The 13,055-nt window shown below is 46.4% G+C and overlaps 1 protein-coding gene across 1 annotated transcript; it reads left to right on the forward strand.

Annotated features, from left to right (window-relative positions):
- The first annotated feature begins 125 nt into the window (after positions 1–125).
- On the forward strand, positions 126–11,076 carry CLDN1 (claudin 1). The gene is made up of 4 exons (XM_071752317.1): positions 126–472; positions 8,254–8,418; positions 8,569–8,653; positions 8,965–11,076. The coding sequence occupies exons 1-4, from the start codon at positions 250–252 to the stop codon at positions 9,125–9,127; spliced, it is 636 nt and encodes a 211-aa protein (XP_071608418.1). The 5' UTR covers positions 126–249; the 3' UTR covers positions 9,128–11,076.
- Positions 11,077–13,055: the final 1,979 nt, after the last annotated feature.

Here is a 13,055-nt window from a genome sequence, read left to right on the forward strand (position 1 = left end):
GGGGGGGAGGGGAGGAGGGGAGCGGTGAGGGGCCGCGTTCCACCGCGGAAAACCCCGCGGGGCGGGGCGGGGGCGCGGCCGGCAGGGGGCGCGCTTTGCGCGGCTTTAAATGCTGCGCGGGGCGCCGCGCGGGCGGCAGTGAGGTGCGCGTAGCCGGCAGCGGTCACTCCATTCCCCTTGCAGCGACCCTCCGCCGGCGCGGAGCAACCCCTCCCCTTCCCGGGTTCCCCCACCCGGCTCCGCGCAGACATGGCCAGCGGGGGACTGCAGCTCCTGGGCTTCGTGCTGGCCTTTTTAGGCTGGATCGGTATCATCATCAGCACCGCCATGCCCCAGTGGAAAATGGCATCCTACGCGGGGGACAACATCGTTACTGCCCAGGCACTCTACGAGGGGCTGTGGATGTCGTGCGCCATGCAGAGCACGGGGCAGATCCAGTGCAAGGTGTACGACTCGCTGCTCAAGCTGGAAGGTAAGTCGGGGTTGGGGATTTTGGGCTCCCTGTGGGACTAGGGGCGTCCGTCCCGTCGGGGTAATCCATCCCGCCACATTGTCAGTGCGGTTGGGGTTAAGGGTACCGGTTCCGTTAAGGTGTTGGGGCCGGCTGAATTGCCGGGACTGGCAGTGGCAACCCTGTTGTCTCTCCACGCCCTCACCTAGTGCCTGTCCCGCTGGGCTGCGGGTGCCATCGTGTCTCAAGGTCTCTGTCTCGTTTGTGTGAGGTCGGCCATCGCCCCGTCGGGACTCGGATGCGTCTCTTCTGGGGTTGGGGGCGGTGGCACAGTCCGCCAGGTGACTTCCCAGGGATTGTCTTAAGGGGCAGCCGGCGGTCGGCGGCGTCTGCTAAAGTGTAGCCTTCGGGGGCGGGGGACACAGCGGGGCAGTGCTCAGGGGGCTGCTCAGCCCTCAAGAGAACTACCCGAAAGGGAAGGAGTTGGATTCTTTACGTGTGTGCGGGAAAACGCCGTGACTGCTAACAAGACCGTGGGGCTCCATAAGTTCAGTCAGGGACTGCCTTGTGGTGGTCGTGGCTCAGCAGGCAAAGCTCATCAGCGGTGCTGAAGCGGTCTTTTTCAAGCACGGATCTGGTTCTTCTTGGGTTAGACTCTTTTGTTCTCTGGGAAAGTCGCTGCTACGCCCGTGGGGCTTTTAAGCAAAGGGATGGCAGGTGAGCTGGACTGCAGCCCAGGTAGCTTTGCTTGTAGTTTTTAGGCAGACCAGTGCATCAAGGTAATCTCTAGGTTTCTTGTCCTGGGACGGCGAAGCCATCTCAGGCATGCAGAAACCATGCTGGGGTGTCACTCGGGCCGTCACGCCGATCTGGAGACCCAGTGAGGACCGTTTGTAATGCGCTGCTGCATGTAATTTATGTCGATACGCAAAAGGGTTAAAACCAAACAAAATTCAGTCTTTTCTCTCATCCTGAGTCCAGTAGTGCCCTGAAACAACCTCATCCCTCTGCCTGCCTAATAAAATAATAATTACCACTATGGGCACCTTCTCTTTCCCAAAGGATTGGGCAGGCAGTCTCACCTAATCATGGGACCATCGGGAGTATCCCCAAGTTAGGTTGCCATCAACCCTGCCTGCGTGTAACAGAGGTGCAAATTGTGCCTTTCAGGAGGGCAGTGCACCCACTTAGCACTAACACAGTGCAAGGCTGTGGATAATCAGGGCTGGGCTAAGCACACAGTCCCCGGTGATTTGAGTAGTAATTATGTGTAAAGTCAGCTTCAAGCCTCTTATCTCGCACTGGGGGTGGGGGGCAAAGATGCAAGCAGGGCCGAGGAATCTCCAGCCACCCCCTGGATGAGTTGCGAAAGGTAAACTTTCCTCGGGAGGGGCTGTTTAGCCATTGCACTGTAAATAAGCCCTGCCTGCAGAATCGGTTGCAGGGCCTGGCTTGAACAGGCTCCTGAAAACTTTCCCCAGGACCTTCACCCTCCAGACCTGTGCCATTCAAGGCTGAATGCTGAAAACCAGCTGCTCCCCTCACCTTTGTCCTGCAAACAATAAGGGCCCTTCTCTTCCAGGGCTACAAGGGAGGGGGGTTTGAAGTGCCAGGGATGGCGGCTGAGCGTATTAGTGGCTTTTTGTCCTCGTACAGAGCCTCTGGTCCTGCAGAGCTAGCCAGAAAATGCCCAGGAAGCCCAAGAAACCTCAAGGGACATATTTCTCCTTGAGAAAGTCAGTGAAGGGTGACTAAAGGACTCCTTATTTTCTTGTACCTGGCTCGCTTAGCTTTCGTTCCTTCTCCCACTTGAAAGCAGATCATGCCTACAGGCATGCACCTTCTTTGCTGGTTTTCTCTGAGTGGTCTCCCTTCGAGGTCTTAAGACCACATAGGCTTGGTCAGAAACCAGTAGTGCTGTTTTGGGTGGTGGTGTGAAAAGCCCTCATTCATACCCAGTTCAATAGCCACACCCTGGGACAGGTGCAGCAGGAGCTCTCATGGCATTCGTTTATGTCATGATGAAGGTGGTTTAGCTATGTGGACAGAAAACCTTCCACCTTGGACACCCTTTCCTGTCAGAGCTTCACATGCTCAGTGCTGTGAGCCCCATGGCAGCCTCATGTGCTGATGGGAGAGGCTCAGATCTGAGATTACTTTGTCCCTGTAGTGAATCTCATCGCACTTGTGGCAATTCACCATTGTGGGAATGCTGGAAGGCTTTGCTAGCAAGTGTTTTGGGTGTCTGGTAGCTACTGCTGTTCTCCTGGATGTGTTGGTGTTCAGCTGCCTGGAGTGATGCTACATGTTGGAGGTGGGGTTGGCACAAGCTGATGGGCATCGTGGGCCAACTGAGGCACATCCAGCTTCCGGTGTGGCCACACTGCTGGAGTGCACCCATGCTGGCACTTCTCCCGCAGCTGCGTTCAGCTGAGGGCTTATGTCAGTGCTCCTATTCAGGCAATAGAAAGGCTGCGTTTTGCTGGCTTACGTGAAAAGCAGTGCGTGGCCACATGCAGACATAGAGGCAACAAAAGCCACCCTTGCAACAAGGCTTTGTTGCACAGCCTCAGCATTGTTCTTGTAGCCCTCCAGCATCGTCCATGGAGCTTAGCTCAGCTTTGTGCTCCTCAGGGGGATGGTCTCAGACAGGAGGGAGAAGAGCTCCGGATACCTGTCCCTGGAAGCATTCAACTTCCTCTAACCACATTCTCCTGCTCAAAGCAGAGGTGGATCTGGGTCCTGTCTAGGCTGTTTTGGCTGAAGATACTTGCCACCCTGTTTGGTTTTGCTGGGTGAGGTTCTGTGCCATGAGACAAGCTGAGACTCATCTAGCACTAAATCACTAAACCTAGTACATCCACAATGAGCCTTTGTGCCTTAGCCCAGAAAATAAACAAGGGTTTGGATGCCCTCTGGGACAAACTGCATCACTGAAATGTGAAATCTTCCCTCCTACATCTTTACCATCCTGGCTGAGCCTGTTCCAGAGGCTGGGGTAGATGATGGGTGAGGGGAAGGAAGGGTTCATACTCGGGTTACTGTTGCTCTGTCCTGATGGTGGTGAGGTGGCCTAGGGAGGGAGGAACAGAGCTTTAGTAGGAGGGACAAAGGTGTCCAAATAGTACCTCACCCCCTCCATCTTTAGATCTGGAGTAAGCAGGTAGAACCTGCTGGTATCTGATTTCACGTGGGTTAAGTGTTAATTTGCTGCCATATTTCTCAATCCCTGTTCCTTCCTCATGAAAAATCACGATCAAGTGATAAAACACAGGTTCACTTGCTCTGCTTTGAGAAGTTAGAGGGTTACTTGGAATGCCACCGAGGCTGTTCCTGTGTGCTGCTGTGTTGTGTCTGCAAGAGGGGATGGGAGCCTGTTGCAACACACTGGCTTTATTGCTCTACAAGCAGGTTCTAAGCAGCTTTAGTAACTGGTGTTATTATGTGTTACTAAATCTCTTGGTAAGGGAATTTCCAGACTTCGTGGGAAACCAGGCTGCCCAGGTCTCCTCTGACCAGGAGTCTGGAAATGGTTGTATTGTGTGTGGCCTGTTGTACTGTCAAGCTGTTATTTTCTCTGCTGATTAGGTGACTGCAGCAGGGCATTGCACCTTATTTGCTTTGAGGTAGCAAAGTACAAGGCCACTATTACTTATGGAACTTGACTCTTTTGCACTAGACATGCAATGAGGACTTAGCCTTCCCACTGGGGCAAGAAACATGACCCTGTCTGAGCCTGTGTGCCAACCAGTTCCTCTGTACAGTCTTCTGGACTTGTGGAAAGGTGCTCTGAGGGAGTCCAGAATGGAATATATGATGGGGATGCAGGGACTGGTAAGGGGCTTAAGCCTTCAAGCTATCACAAGCAGGGTTTTGTGTCCATGCAGATTGACTGCAAAGTGTGGTATGTTTTCTGGCTGCCTTGCTCAGACCATTTTCTTGCCTGCTGCACAGAAGTAATTTTCACAGTCTGCCAAGGCAGAACAGCACGATCTTGGATCCTGCACCTTCAAGGAGATTCAGCTTTCATGTAACCCCAGTGGGAAGGCTTTGAAGGCTGCTGATTTCCCTTGGGAGCTGGGCAGTGGAGCATGCTTCCTACACTGCAGAGGTGCTTGTAACTCGTGGGGATCTTCCCTTGCAGAGATTAGTGAGGGCCACACAGCATCTGTTTCACCTGGATTCTGTCATCACTTGGTTGTATAGAAGCCCATAGGAAGGGAAGAAAAGTTTTAAATGCAAACAAGGCTGTAAATGAGCATCCCTATCAGAAAATAATCTGCACGCAGAGCTATTACAGCAATTATGTATTACAAAAATCCCATGGCACTTTCCCAACAGCTTTTCTATAACGTAGATGGTATAAACAGAATAAATAAGGAAATGTGATGACAGAAAAATAATCCCAAGCATATACTGGCAAAGTTTATTTTTTTGGATATAACTAAGCAGTTTTAAGCAATTACTTCTGTCAGGTAATGATAGTTGTGGGAAGAAAAAAGTCCTACATAGTCTTCAGATAAACTGCATCCTGTAGTTTGTATCCAAACCCACTAACAATAAACTAGAGGTATTTGTTGGCAGCTTTTTAAAAAGTAGGTTTCGTTATGTGAAAGTGTTGTGATGTATGTAAGTGTTGTGATGTATGCAAGTCTTTTGTCTGTGTAACTTTTATGGACTTAAACAGTATTTTATAGCTTGCAGAATTCACATCAGTCACTCTGTAGTTTTAAGCCTCTTCTTCAGTACTTGATATTTTCTTGCTGTAGGCTTTTCAGGCCGGGTTTTTAATTACTAACCAGCAATAAAAAGGCTTGGCTTCCGTGTAAATAGTGGTTTATATTGACAAAATACTGTTGCCATCTGACAGCTGTTGGGTGCCAGGCCAGTTTGTCTTGCCTTGTGCAGGATTTTTTTTTTTTTTTTCCTTCCACGGTCTTCTGAGACTGCTTGGGACTTTCTGACAGCCTCAGTGTGTGGTGTGGGAGGCTGCAAGCATTGTGCTACATGTCCCTTTTGGTGAGACAGTCCCAGCAGCAAGGATGGGGGTGTGGGGGTGTTAAATTGCTTTAGAGTACTTCTGTTTGTTGTCTGTGGCCAGTCCTGTTTAACAGGCTAAGGCAATATCATATATCTATCATTTGGGATTTTTAAAGCCTGGAAAGGCCCACATGAACAACAGGATTCTATTGAACTAGCTTTCTCAGCTTCTGGATGTGCAGCAGCTTCCATTGACAAAGTGTTTGTTGATGAATACATAATAACTAATAGCTTGTATGATTAACCATCCATGTATTGTACACGTTGCAAAAGGAGTAGGAAGACAAGAGCAGCAGTTTCCCAGCGTGTGCGCAGGGCAGCCAGACTGGGTGGAGGGAGGATGGTTGGCTAATAGCCATGTCACTTTAAAAGTTCGTGAGATAAAGGGGACAGTCTGTTCTGCAAATGCTCCAACCTGTTTTTCTGTCCTCCTGCAAGTTTCCAAAATGCCTCTGTCCTCTTATGCCATGGAGCCATAGATAAGGGAGAGGTGAAGACACTGGGAGATATCCCTCCAGGGTCTGCTGCTGAGAGCAGGTGGCCCTGGGAAAGGCTCACAATATTGCTTTTTGTTAAGCTGCTTCTGCAAAGTTGTCATGGCATGTGCCCAGATAATACTTGTGTATCTTGTGATTTTTCAGCAGGTTTCATAGCTGGGTCTTCTGAGGTTGCTTTTCAAGCACCTTCTTGTTTGTCCCTTAGTCCTGTGTTTGAAGGCGAGAGGTCTCTTCCCATCCTTACACGTAGTTTTCTAGTTGTTAGTTCTTCAGCGAGACTTGAACTCATCTTACTGTAGACTTGATTAAACAGATCTGGTATTTCTGCAGGAAATGTACTTTAACGTAGAAAGTATGAACTAGTGTGTATAGATAGACACAGGCTCTCTTCAGTTGCTGCTGTAGTGCACAATTTAGCCTTAAATGTGGTTGCCTGAGTGATAAAGTGTAAAGTGGCATAGTTTCTGTAAACAAGAAATTATTTTTTGAGTGTAATCTCTGATATTGGAGGTACTTCTCTCAAACTGTTTGGATACTGCTGTTGTGATAGATGCTCAAGTGATACATGGCTTTGTAAATGGCAGATTTATAAATGGGTTTCTGCAATTAATGGAACAGATGGGTTTTGATTAACACCTGGGTGGTGCAGAGGTGTCACCTTCCCCTTAGGAGTGAGAGATGACACTTAGCCAAACTGATGGTGGGATTTGTATTTTTTCTGAAGAAAGCCAAGATTCTTTTCTTACAAAAGTGCTACCTCATAGTACTCTGAATATTGCTTTTTTATTGTACTATTTTAAAGTAACTTCATAATCTGCTTACACATCAATAAGGTGGTTGGTCCAGATTGTTTTAGAGCAGAATTAGGTCCTGATAGTCTGTTTTTTGAGTCAGTCAAGAATTTCCCTGCATAAGCAGTGCAATGGAGTGAAGTGTGGTATTGAAGCTGCAGAGGGTACTTGTGCAGCTGTGCTGCCATCCTGGCTGGTGTCAGATTTGAACTCCTGTCTGAGTTTCAGGTTGAGCCAAAGAGCCTATTGTTTGTAGCTCTCATCACCAGTGATGAGTGATAAGTTTGCAGGTGCTCTGCTGTAGGCTTAAATCTTGCAGCTGCAGTTGTCCAAGCTTGAAGTGCTTTGCAGAGTGAGAATGCAGTTAGTGTGCTCTCTGAGCACTGAGCTCCAGACTCTGGTGCTACTTTCCTAAAACTGTACCTGTGTCACTGCTAGATAACCTTCTGTATCAGAGGACACTTTTGCCATGGTTTACAGCATGCTCCTGGAAGCTTATTCCTTTGAGTAACCAGCCCTATTTGTTCCCAGATCTCACCAGGAATGTATATTAAAATCCATGGTGTTCAGACAAGCTCCATTTGCCAGGCAATAAAGCTCAGGCTCTTACTTCACTATTTATTATTTGGGTGTTTTGTCAGCTGAGTTTTTTCTGTGAGTAATGACTTATATAATTTTCTTTTTGTGTCAAGAAAATGTGAATCGAGTAGCTCACATCCAGTGGGTTAGTGTGACTGCCTTCAGATGAGTCAATATAAAGCTAAATACTGAATAAAATACACCAAGTCTTGTCTGAGAATCCAGACAAATGCAACCATGTTTCAGTTGTTCAAAAGCACAAGAAGGTCTTGAAACATTTGAGTATCTTAGAGGCTGCACTAAATTTAAGCAGGAAAAAAAACAAAACACCCCCTTGTTTTTCACTTGACTGGGAAAATCCTATGTCTGTTGCAATTGTATTTTTTTTTTGTACTCTGGGATTCAAACTGGATTAATCGAAAAAATATCTAAGGTATTTGTATGAGACAGGCCTTGGAAGTGTTGAGCAGTAAAGGGGCCTTGCTGACTGCTGTGGGACTATTCATATGTATGGTGCTATTCATATTTAAACATCTGCCTAAATGCTTTGTCAAGGTAGGGCCTAAATCTGAATAATTCTTTTGATAAGGAGATATGTCCTTCCAATTGGGATTCAAATGATCAAGAACAAAAGATGTCTCAGGGCAATTCCCAGGTCATTTCCTGCAAAGAGTTGCATGCCCCTGTTTGCCATGCATTTTAGAAGAGGTTGAGGCTCCTCTGATCCTGATGCATGACAGTCTACCCGAGCTGAAAGCTGGAGAGGAATGTCTGACTTGGTTGTGTCCTGTCTGAGCAAAAGTATTTAGGCAGATGATTACTGAATCCAGTAATTTACATTTCTCTTTGTATCTTGAGTTTTCTTTGTGGTAACTCCACTCCTGATGTCTTCTAGGCCATCTGCAGGCCACCCGGGCTTTGATGGTGGCTGCCATACTCCTGGGCCTTGTTGGCATTTTTGTTGCTGTGACTGGTATGAAATGTATGAAGTGTATGGAAGATGACCAAGTGAAGAAGATGCGGATGGCTGTCTTTGGTGGGGTGATCTTCATCATTGCAGGTTGGTAACTACCGATGTAGTTAAGTAACAGCTCAGCTTCTCAGGGCAGCAGCTCGACATCAGTCCAGGTTCTGCTACACACTCGTTTTTGCAATTATTTTGTTGATGATAGTTTTTCTTAATACTAAGGCATGGCATTGTTCTCCCCAGGTTTGGCAGCACTGGTGGCCACATCATGGTACGGCAACAGAGTGGCTCAGGCCTTTTACAACCCTTATACCCCTGTCAACACCAGGTACTGACCCATTTAATATGACACTATAGTATAGCATGAAAAATGCTCCTGGGGCTTAATTTTGAGTAATTGTGGTCCAAAACAAAGTGGACTTCCTGAGCTAGCTTGGTTGACTTCAGACTGTGCAGAAGGGGCATTAGAATCAGATCTCATCATCCGTGTAGCTCTTAAAGCCATAATATTTGAGCAGCATTCCTGCCAGAGACCTGATGGCTGTGACTTCTAGTTTTCCTCCACTAAATGCTTAAAACCTGGTTATAATCCAGAAGTATTGCTTCTAATACTCACTTTGTTCCTTGTTTCTCCCCTAGATTTGAGTTTGGATCAGCTCTCTTCATTGGCTGGGCAGCTTCTTCTCTGGCCATACTGGGGGGATCCTTCCTCTGCTGCTCCTGTCCACGGAGAGAAACTTCATATCCCCCCAGCCGAGGCTATCCAAAAAATGCCCCCTCCACAGGGAAGGATTATGTATAATGAAACAAAGAAGAGGAGCCACCAGCACTGGTAGTGAAAGCGTTTTGGAGAGGACAATACAATGCCGCTGTCCTGAGCAGAGTTCAAACTCTAGGTTCTGCCTTCCTCTTCTCCCCAAAATGTGTATATTTTTGTAATCCTCTTTGCTACTGGACGTAACTTCTCCTTTTCTCTCCCAGCCCATGGAGGAAGGCTAGCCTAGCTTCATAGGTATTGCCACTGGAAAGATGAAACCTCCAAGCTTGGGTTAAGTTTAGTATTTGGGAGTAAAAGGGAAAATGATACTGTTGTGTTTTTGTTTTTTTTTGTTTTTTTTTTTTTTTTTTTTTTAGATGGATGTTGGTGCTTTTTTAGGTTTTTTTTATTTTAAAAAAATAGATGGTAACAACTCAGTCCCATATCCCATTAAGTTAGAGCGCAGTGTGAGGTGTGTAGAAATTAAAGGAACATGCTATATACAAAGTGATGAAACCAATAGCTTAAGGGGAAACAGAATTTTAGGGAAAGACTTTACATATAGGAATGTTTGAAGAATCTAAAATGCTCTTGTACTTACTGTTGTCATCTTAAGCACCCCCCTTTCTGTGCAGATTTGCATGACAAGGGGTTGGACACAAATTGCAGTGACTTAGATTAAAAATCTGTAACTGTCCATGCATAGGCTGTTGGCCAACAGAGGTGGCTTGGCTTAACTCGATGTCTTTTTTTTTTTTTTTTTTTTAACAAGGTCTTGTAGGTTGATTGTATCTGAGCCAAAGGCTGCAAAATAGTTACTACAGAAGTTAGCAGGCTCGCAACACAGCTGGAGGTTCCCCTGGTGCCAGGGAAGAGATCAAGAAAAGTGATTGCTTTCTATCTTTCTTCACTGGGTGTCTGGTGAGGCTCTTGCTGCTGTTCCTTAGTGTGCTGCCAGTGATTGCTTCTCCATGTTGCCACCCTGGTACCTAACTGAGCTTGAAGCTTTATCTCCCCTTGTATTCCAGGCCACCTTTTAACAAACTTTTCTATTTCCTTGAGTCTTTCTCATTTTGGGCTTAGTTACTGATCTTGATTTGCAGCTACCTGTGTTTAACCAAACTAAAAGTACTGCTGCTCTCTGATGTTTCCCCAAGGATACCTCACATGCAACCATTTGATCTTTTTTTTCCCTGTAAACACTTTCAGTGATATGAAGGCAAATTCCAAGGAAACTGACCTAAAGGTTATGGCATTTTCTTCTAATCCAAGTTTACCAAAGAGGAGGAAACTAGTATTTTAAAGATAAAGCCATCCTTGCGTATAAAGTAATCTTTTAAAAAAAAAAAAAAAATTAAAAAAAAAATGCAGCTGGTCAGAGGTTCCCAACCCTTCCTCTGAAGCACCCAGTCAGTCACTTGGTGTTTGACTAACTAACTGGCTGAGTATACTCAAACTTAAATCTTGTAATTCCTAGAAGAATGGCACCAGTTCTCCAAAGCTCAGCCTTGCTTTTTCTACAGAAGGAAACTGGTTGCTTCTGATCAGGCTTTGTAATTGTGTGTGTTCAGATGCATCAGATTTCTTAATTTGCTCCTGTAGGTAGGGAGAGCCTCTGGGGCTGAGCAATGTACAACCATGGTGTTGGTGGTTGGTGGCCTTGTACCTCTGTTTGACCTGGCTCTCTGCAAGAACATAAATCAAAATTACTTAAAAGAAACCAACCAGAGCATTCACTTCAGGCTTGAGTTGATGCTGGCCTCTACTTGGATCTGGGTCATGTGGCTTCCACTTCTCCATGGGGAATTGCCTGTGCACAGCAGCTGCCTCATGAGACCTTGTTTTAGGAGGTGGCAGCTCAGGTCAAGTTAAAGAGTAGCTGAAGTCTGTGCTTTTGTATTTCCATTAACCCCGAGCCTGGGAGCAGATGCTTGTATTGGGAACTTGTATAAATTGTTTAAACAATTTCAATAAATGGACTTTTTTAAGGAAAATCAGACTGCATTACTTCATTTCTTGTTTTTGAGCAAAACTTGGACAGTGTGCATGGAAGAGAAGAGGAGGGGGGCTTGGGCTTTTGGGAGCCTGCCTGCCAGTATGGAGCTTGTTTAGTTGTGTGTATCTACAGCAGATGTAGGTGGGGACAGATCTTCTGCAGTGAGTCAGGCAGTTGTGGCCTCTGGCAGAAGCTCACCCGGTAATCTGCTGGAACCAGAAGGTCTGCTCCTTGGCAAGGCAGGCTGCACCCTGGGTGGAGCAGGAAGGGGCAGGGGGGGGCAGATGGCTCCCTCGCAGGGGAGTGGGAGCTGCAGGAATGGGGAAGGGATGGGCTGTGGAGCCAAGGTGCTCCCAGGAGAGGTGCTGTGGGTTGGAGAGAGAGAGAGAGAGAGAGCGAGAGAGAGCAAAGCACTGCTAAATTTTGGGGTAGGGTCTGTGCAAGCTGTGGCTCCCTGCAAGGTGGTCTGACTCCAGAGCAGGAAGAGAGCTGCTGATCTGTATGTCTTAAAATGGCACAGAAGTAGGGTTTTTTTGACATTTGTGTTAACAGGATTATAAAGAGATGAAGCCTAGGAAGATCCATCTCATGCTAAAGCCCCTTTGAGAGGAAGGTATGATGCCTCTCCTAGCCTTGACAATGAGCACCATCAGTCAGGTGGATGTTTTTGTAGCCCAGAGAATTGTTTCAGCTGGGGATTGCCTCTTCTAACCTACACTGATACCTCCACAGGTATCAAAGCTCTATCTCCCTTCCTTCTACCTGCCCTGGGAACCTTTTCCTGTTCATCAGGGCACTTGTATTCATTCCTTTCATATTTTATAGTACATGTGATGAGAGGCAACCTTATTTAAAACATTTTCTTAAGCTCAGTCAAGAAGCTGCCTCCTCTGTTCCCTCTCTCCAAGGGCTGTTTGCTTTTGTAATTACAAACAAAAGGAATAGAGCTAATTAGGCCTTGTAAAGTTGGCAGAGCAAAACAGACAGGCATGTGGCTGGCTGAGTGAGCTTGCAGTGCCTGAAGCAGACTGGTTGCCTGGCATAGTTTGGGGTCTATGGTCATTCTTATTCCAACCTGTCAATTAGTCAAGGATTTCCACTGAGATTAATTTTTTCCCATGTTTTTATGCGCATGCCCTTTCCAAGCACTTTTTTGCAAGTTCCGCTCAGGTTTCCTGGGAAGGAAATCAATCCCACCTATAAAATGGAAGTAGGATGGGCAAAAATAGGCCCCCTGTGAGAAAGATTTGTGTGCAAGACCAACACAGAGGAAACAGCCAGATGCTAGCTTGTTTGCTTGATATGTGACAAAGTCCACAGCCACAGTTTCAGTTGGATATAGTTTGTGGATTGCTGGCAGGCTGGCTGGAAAACCAAGGATGATTTTGGGGGGTAAACATAATTTCATATGGCTCATGATCTTGATTCCAGTACAGGAGTGATAAGGGCCAGAGTATCACTCAAAGGGATGATGTCTTGGATTTATTCCAACCCTGTTTGGGAGGGAGCTTTCCAACCCTTTTTCCCTGCCTTTCTTTTATGCATGATCAGCAATTCCATTTGGTCATATTGTCTTCAGCCCTTTGGCTATCTCTCCTGTAGGTTGCATAGAAAAGGAATTGAAAGGAGGAGGGTTGAAAGTTGAGGGAGAGTTTCCTCACTGAATTTCAATCTTTGCACATGACTGACATTCCTGCTGTGCTCAAACCATCTTGCAATGGAATTATGCCATTTGTATGTACAGACAATGGGAACTTTGACTGCTTCTTGGCATCTTCTTCCATACCATGTTTATTATTCACACGGTGCCAGAACTGTGTGTGCTGTGCAAGGAACTTCACTGTCAGTGGGAATTACATGCTCATTTTATATTGCTTAGGTATTTCAAACAAGAGAGCTCAAGATGTTTTTGAAATAGCATCAATCTATTCGATTTCTTGGATTTCCAACTCAACAATTTTAAGTATCTGTCTGTGC

Source organism: Heliangelus exortis, chromosome 9 (assembly GCF_036169615.1).
Source record: "Heliangelus exortis chromosome 9, bHelExo1.hap1, whole genome shotgun sequence".
Taxonomy (NCBI): Eukaryota; Metazoa; Chordata; class Aves; order Apodiformes; family Trochilidae; genus Heliangelus; species Heliangelus exortis.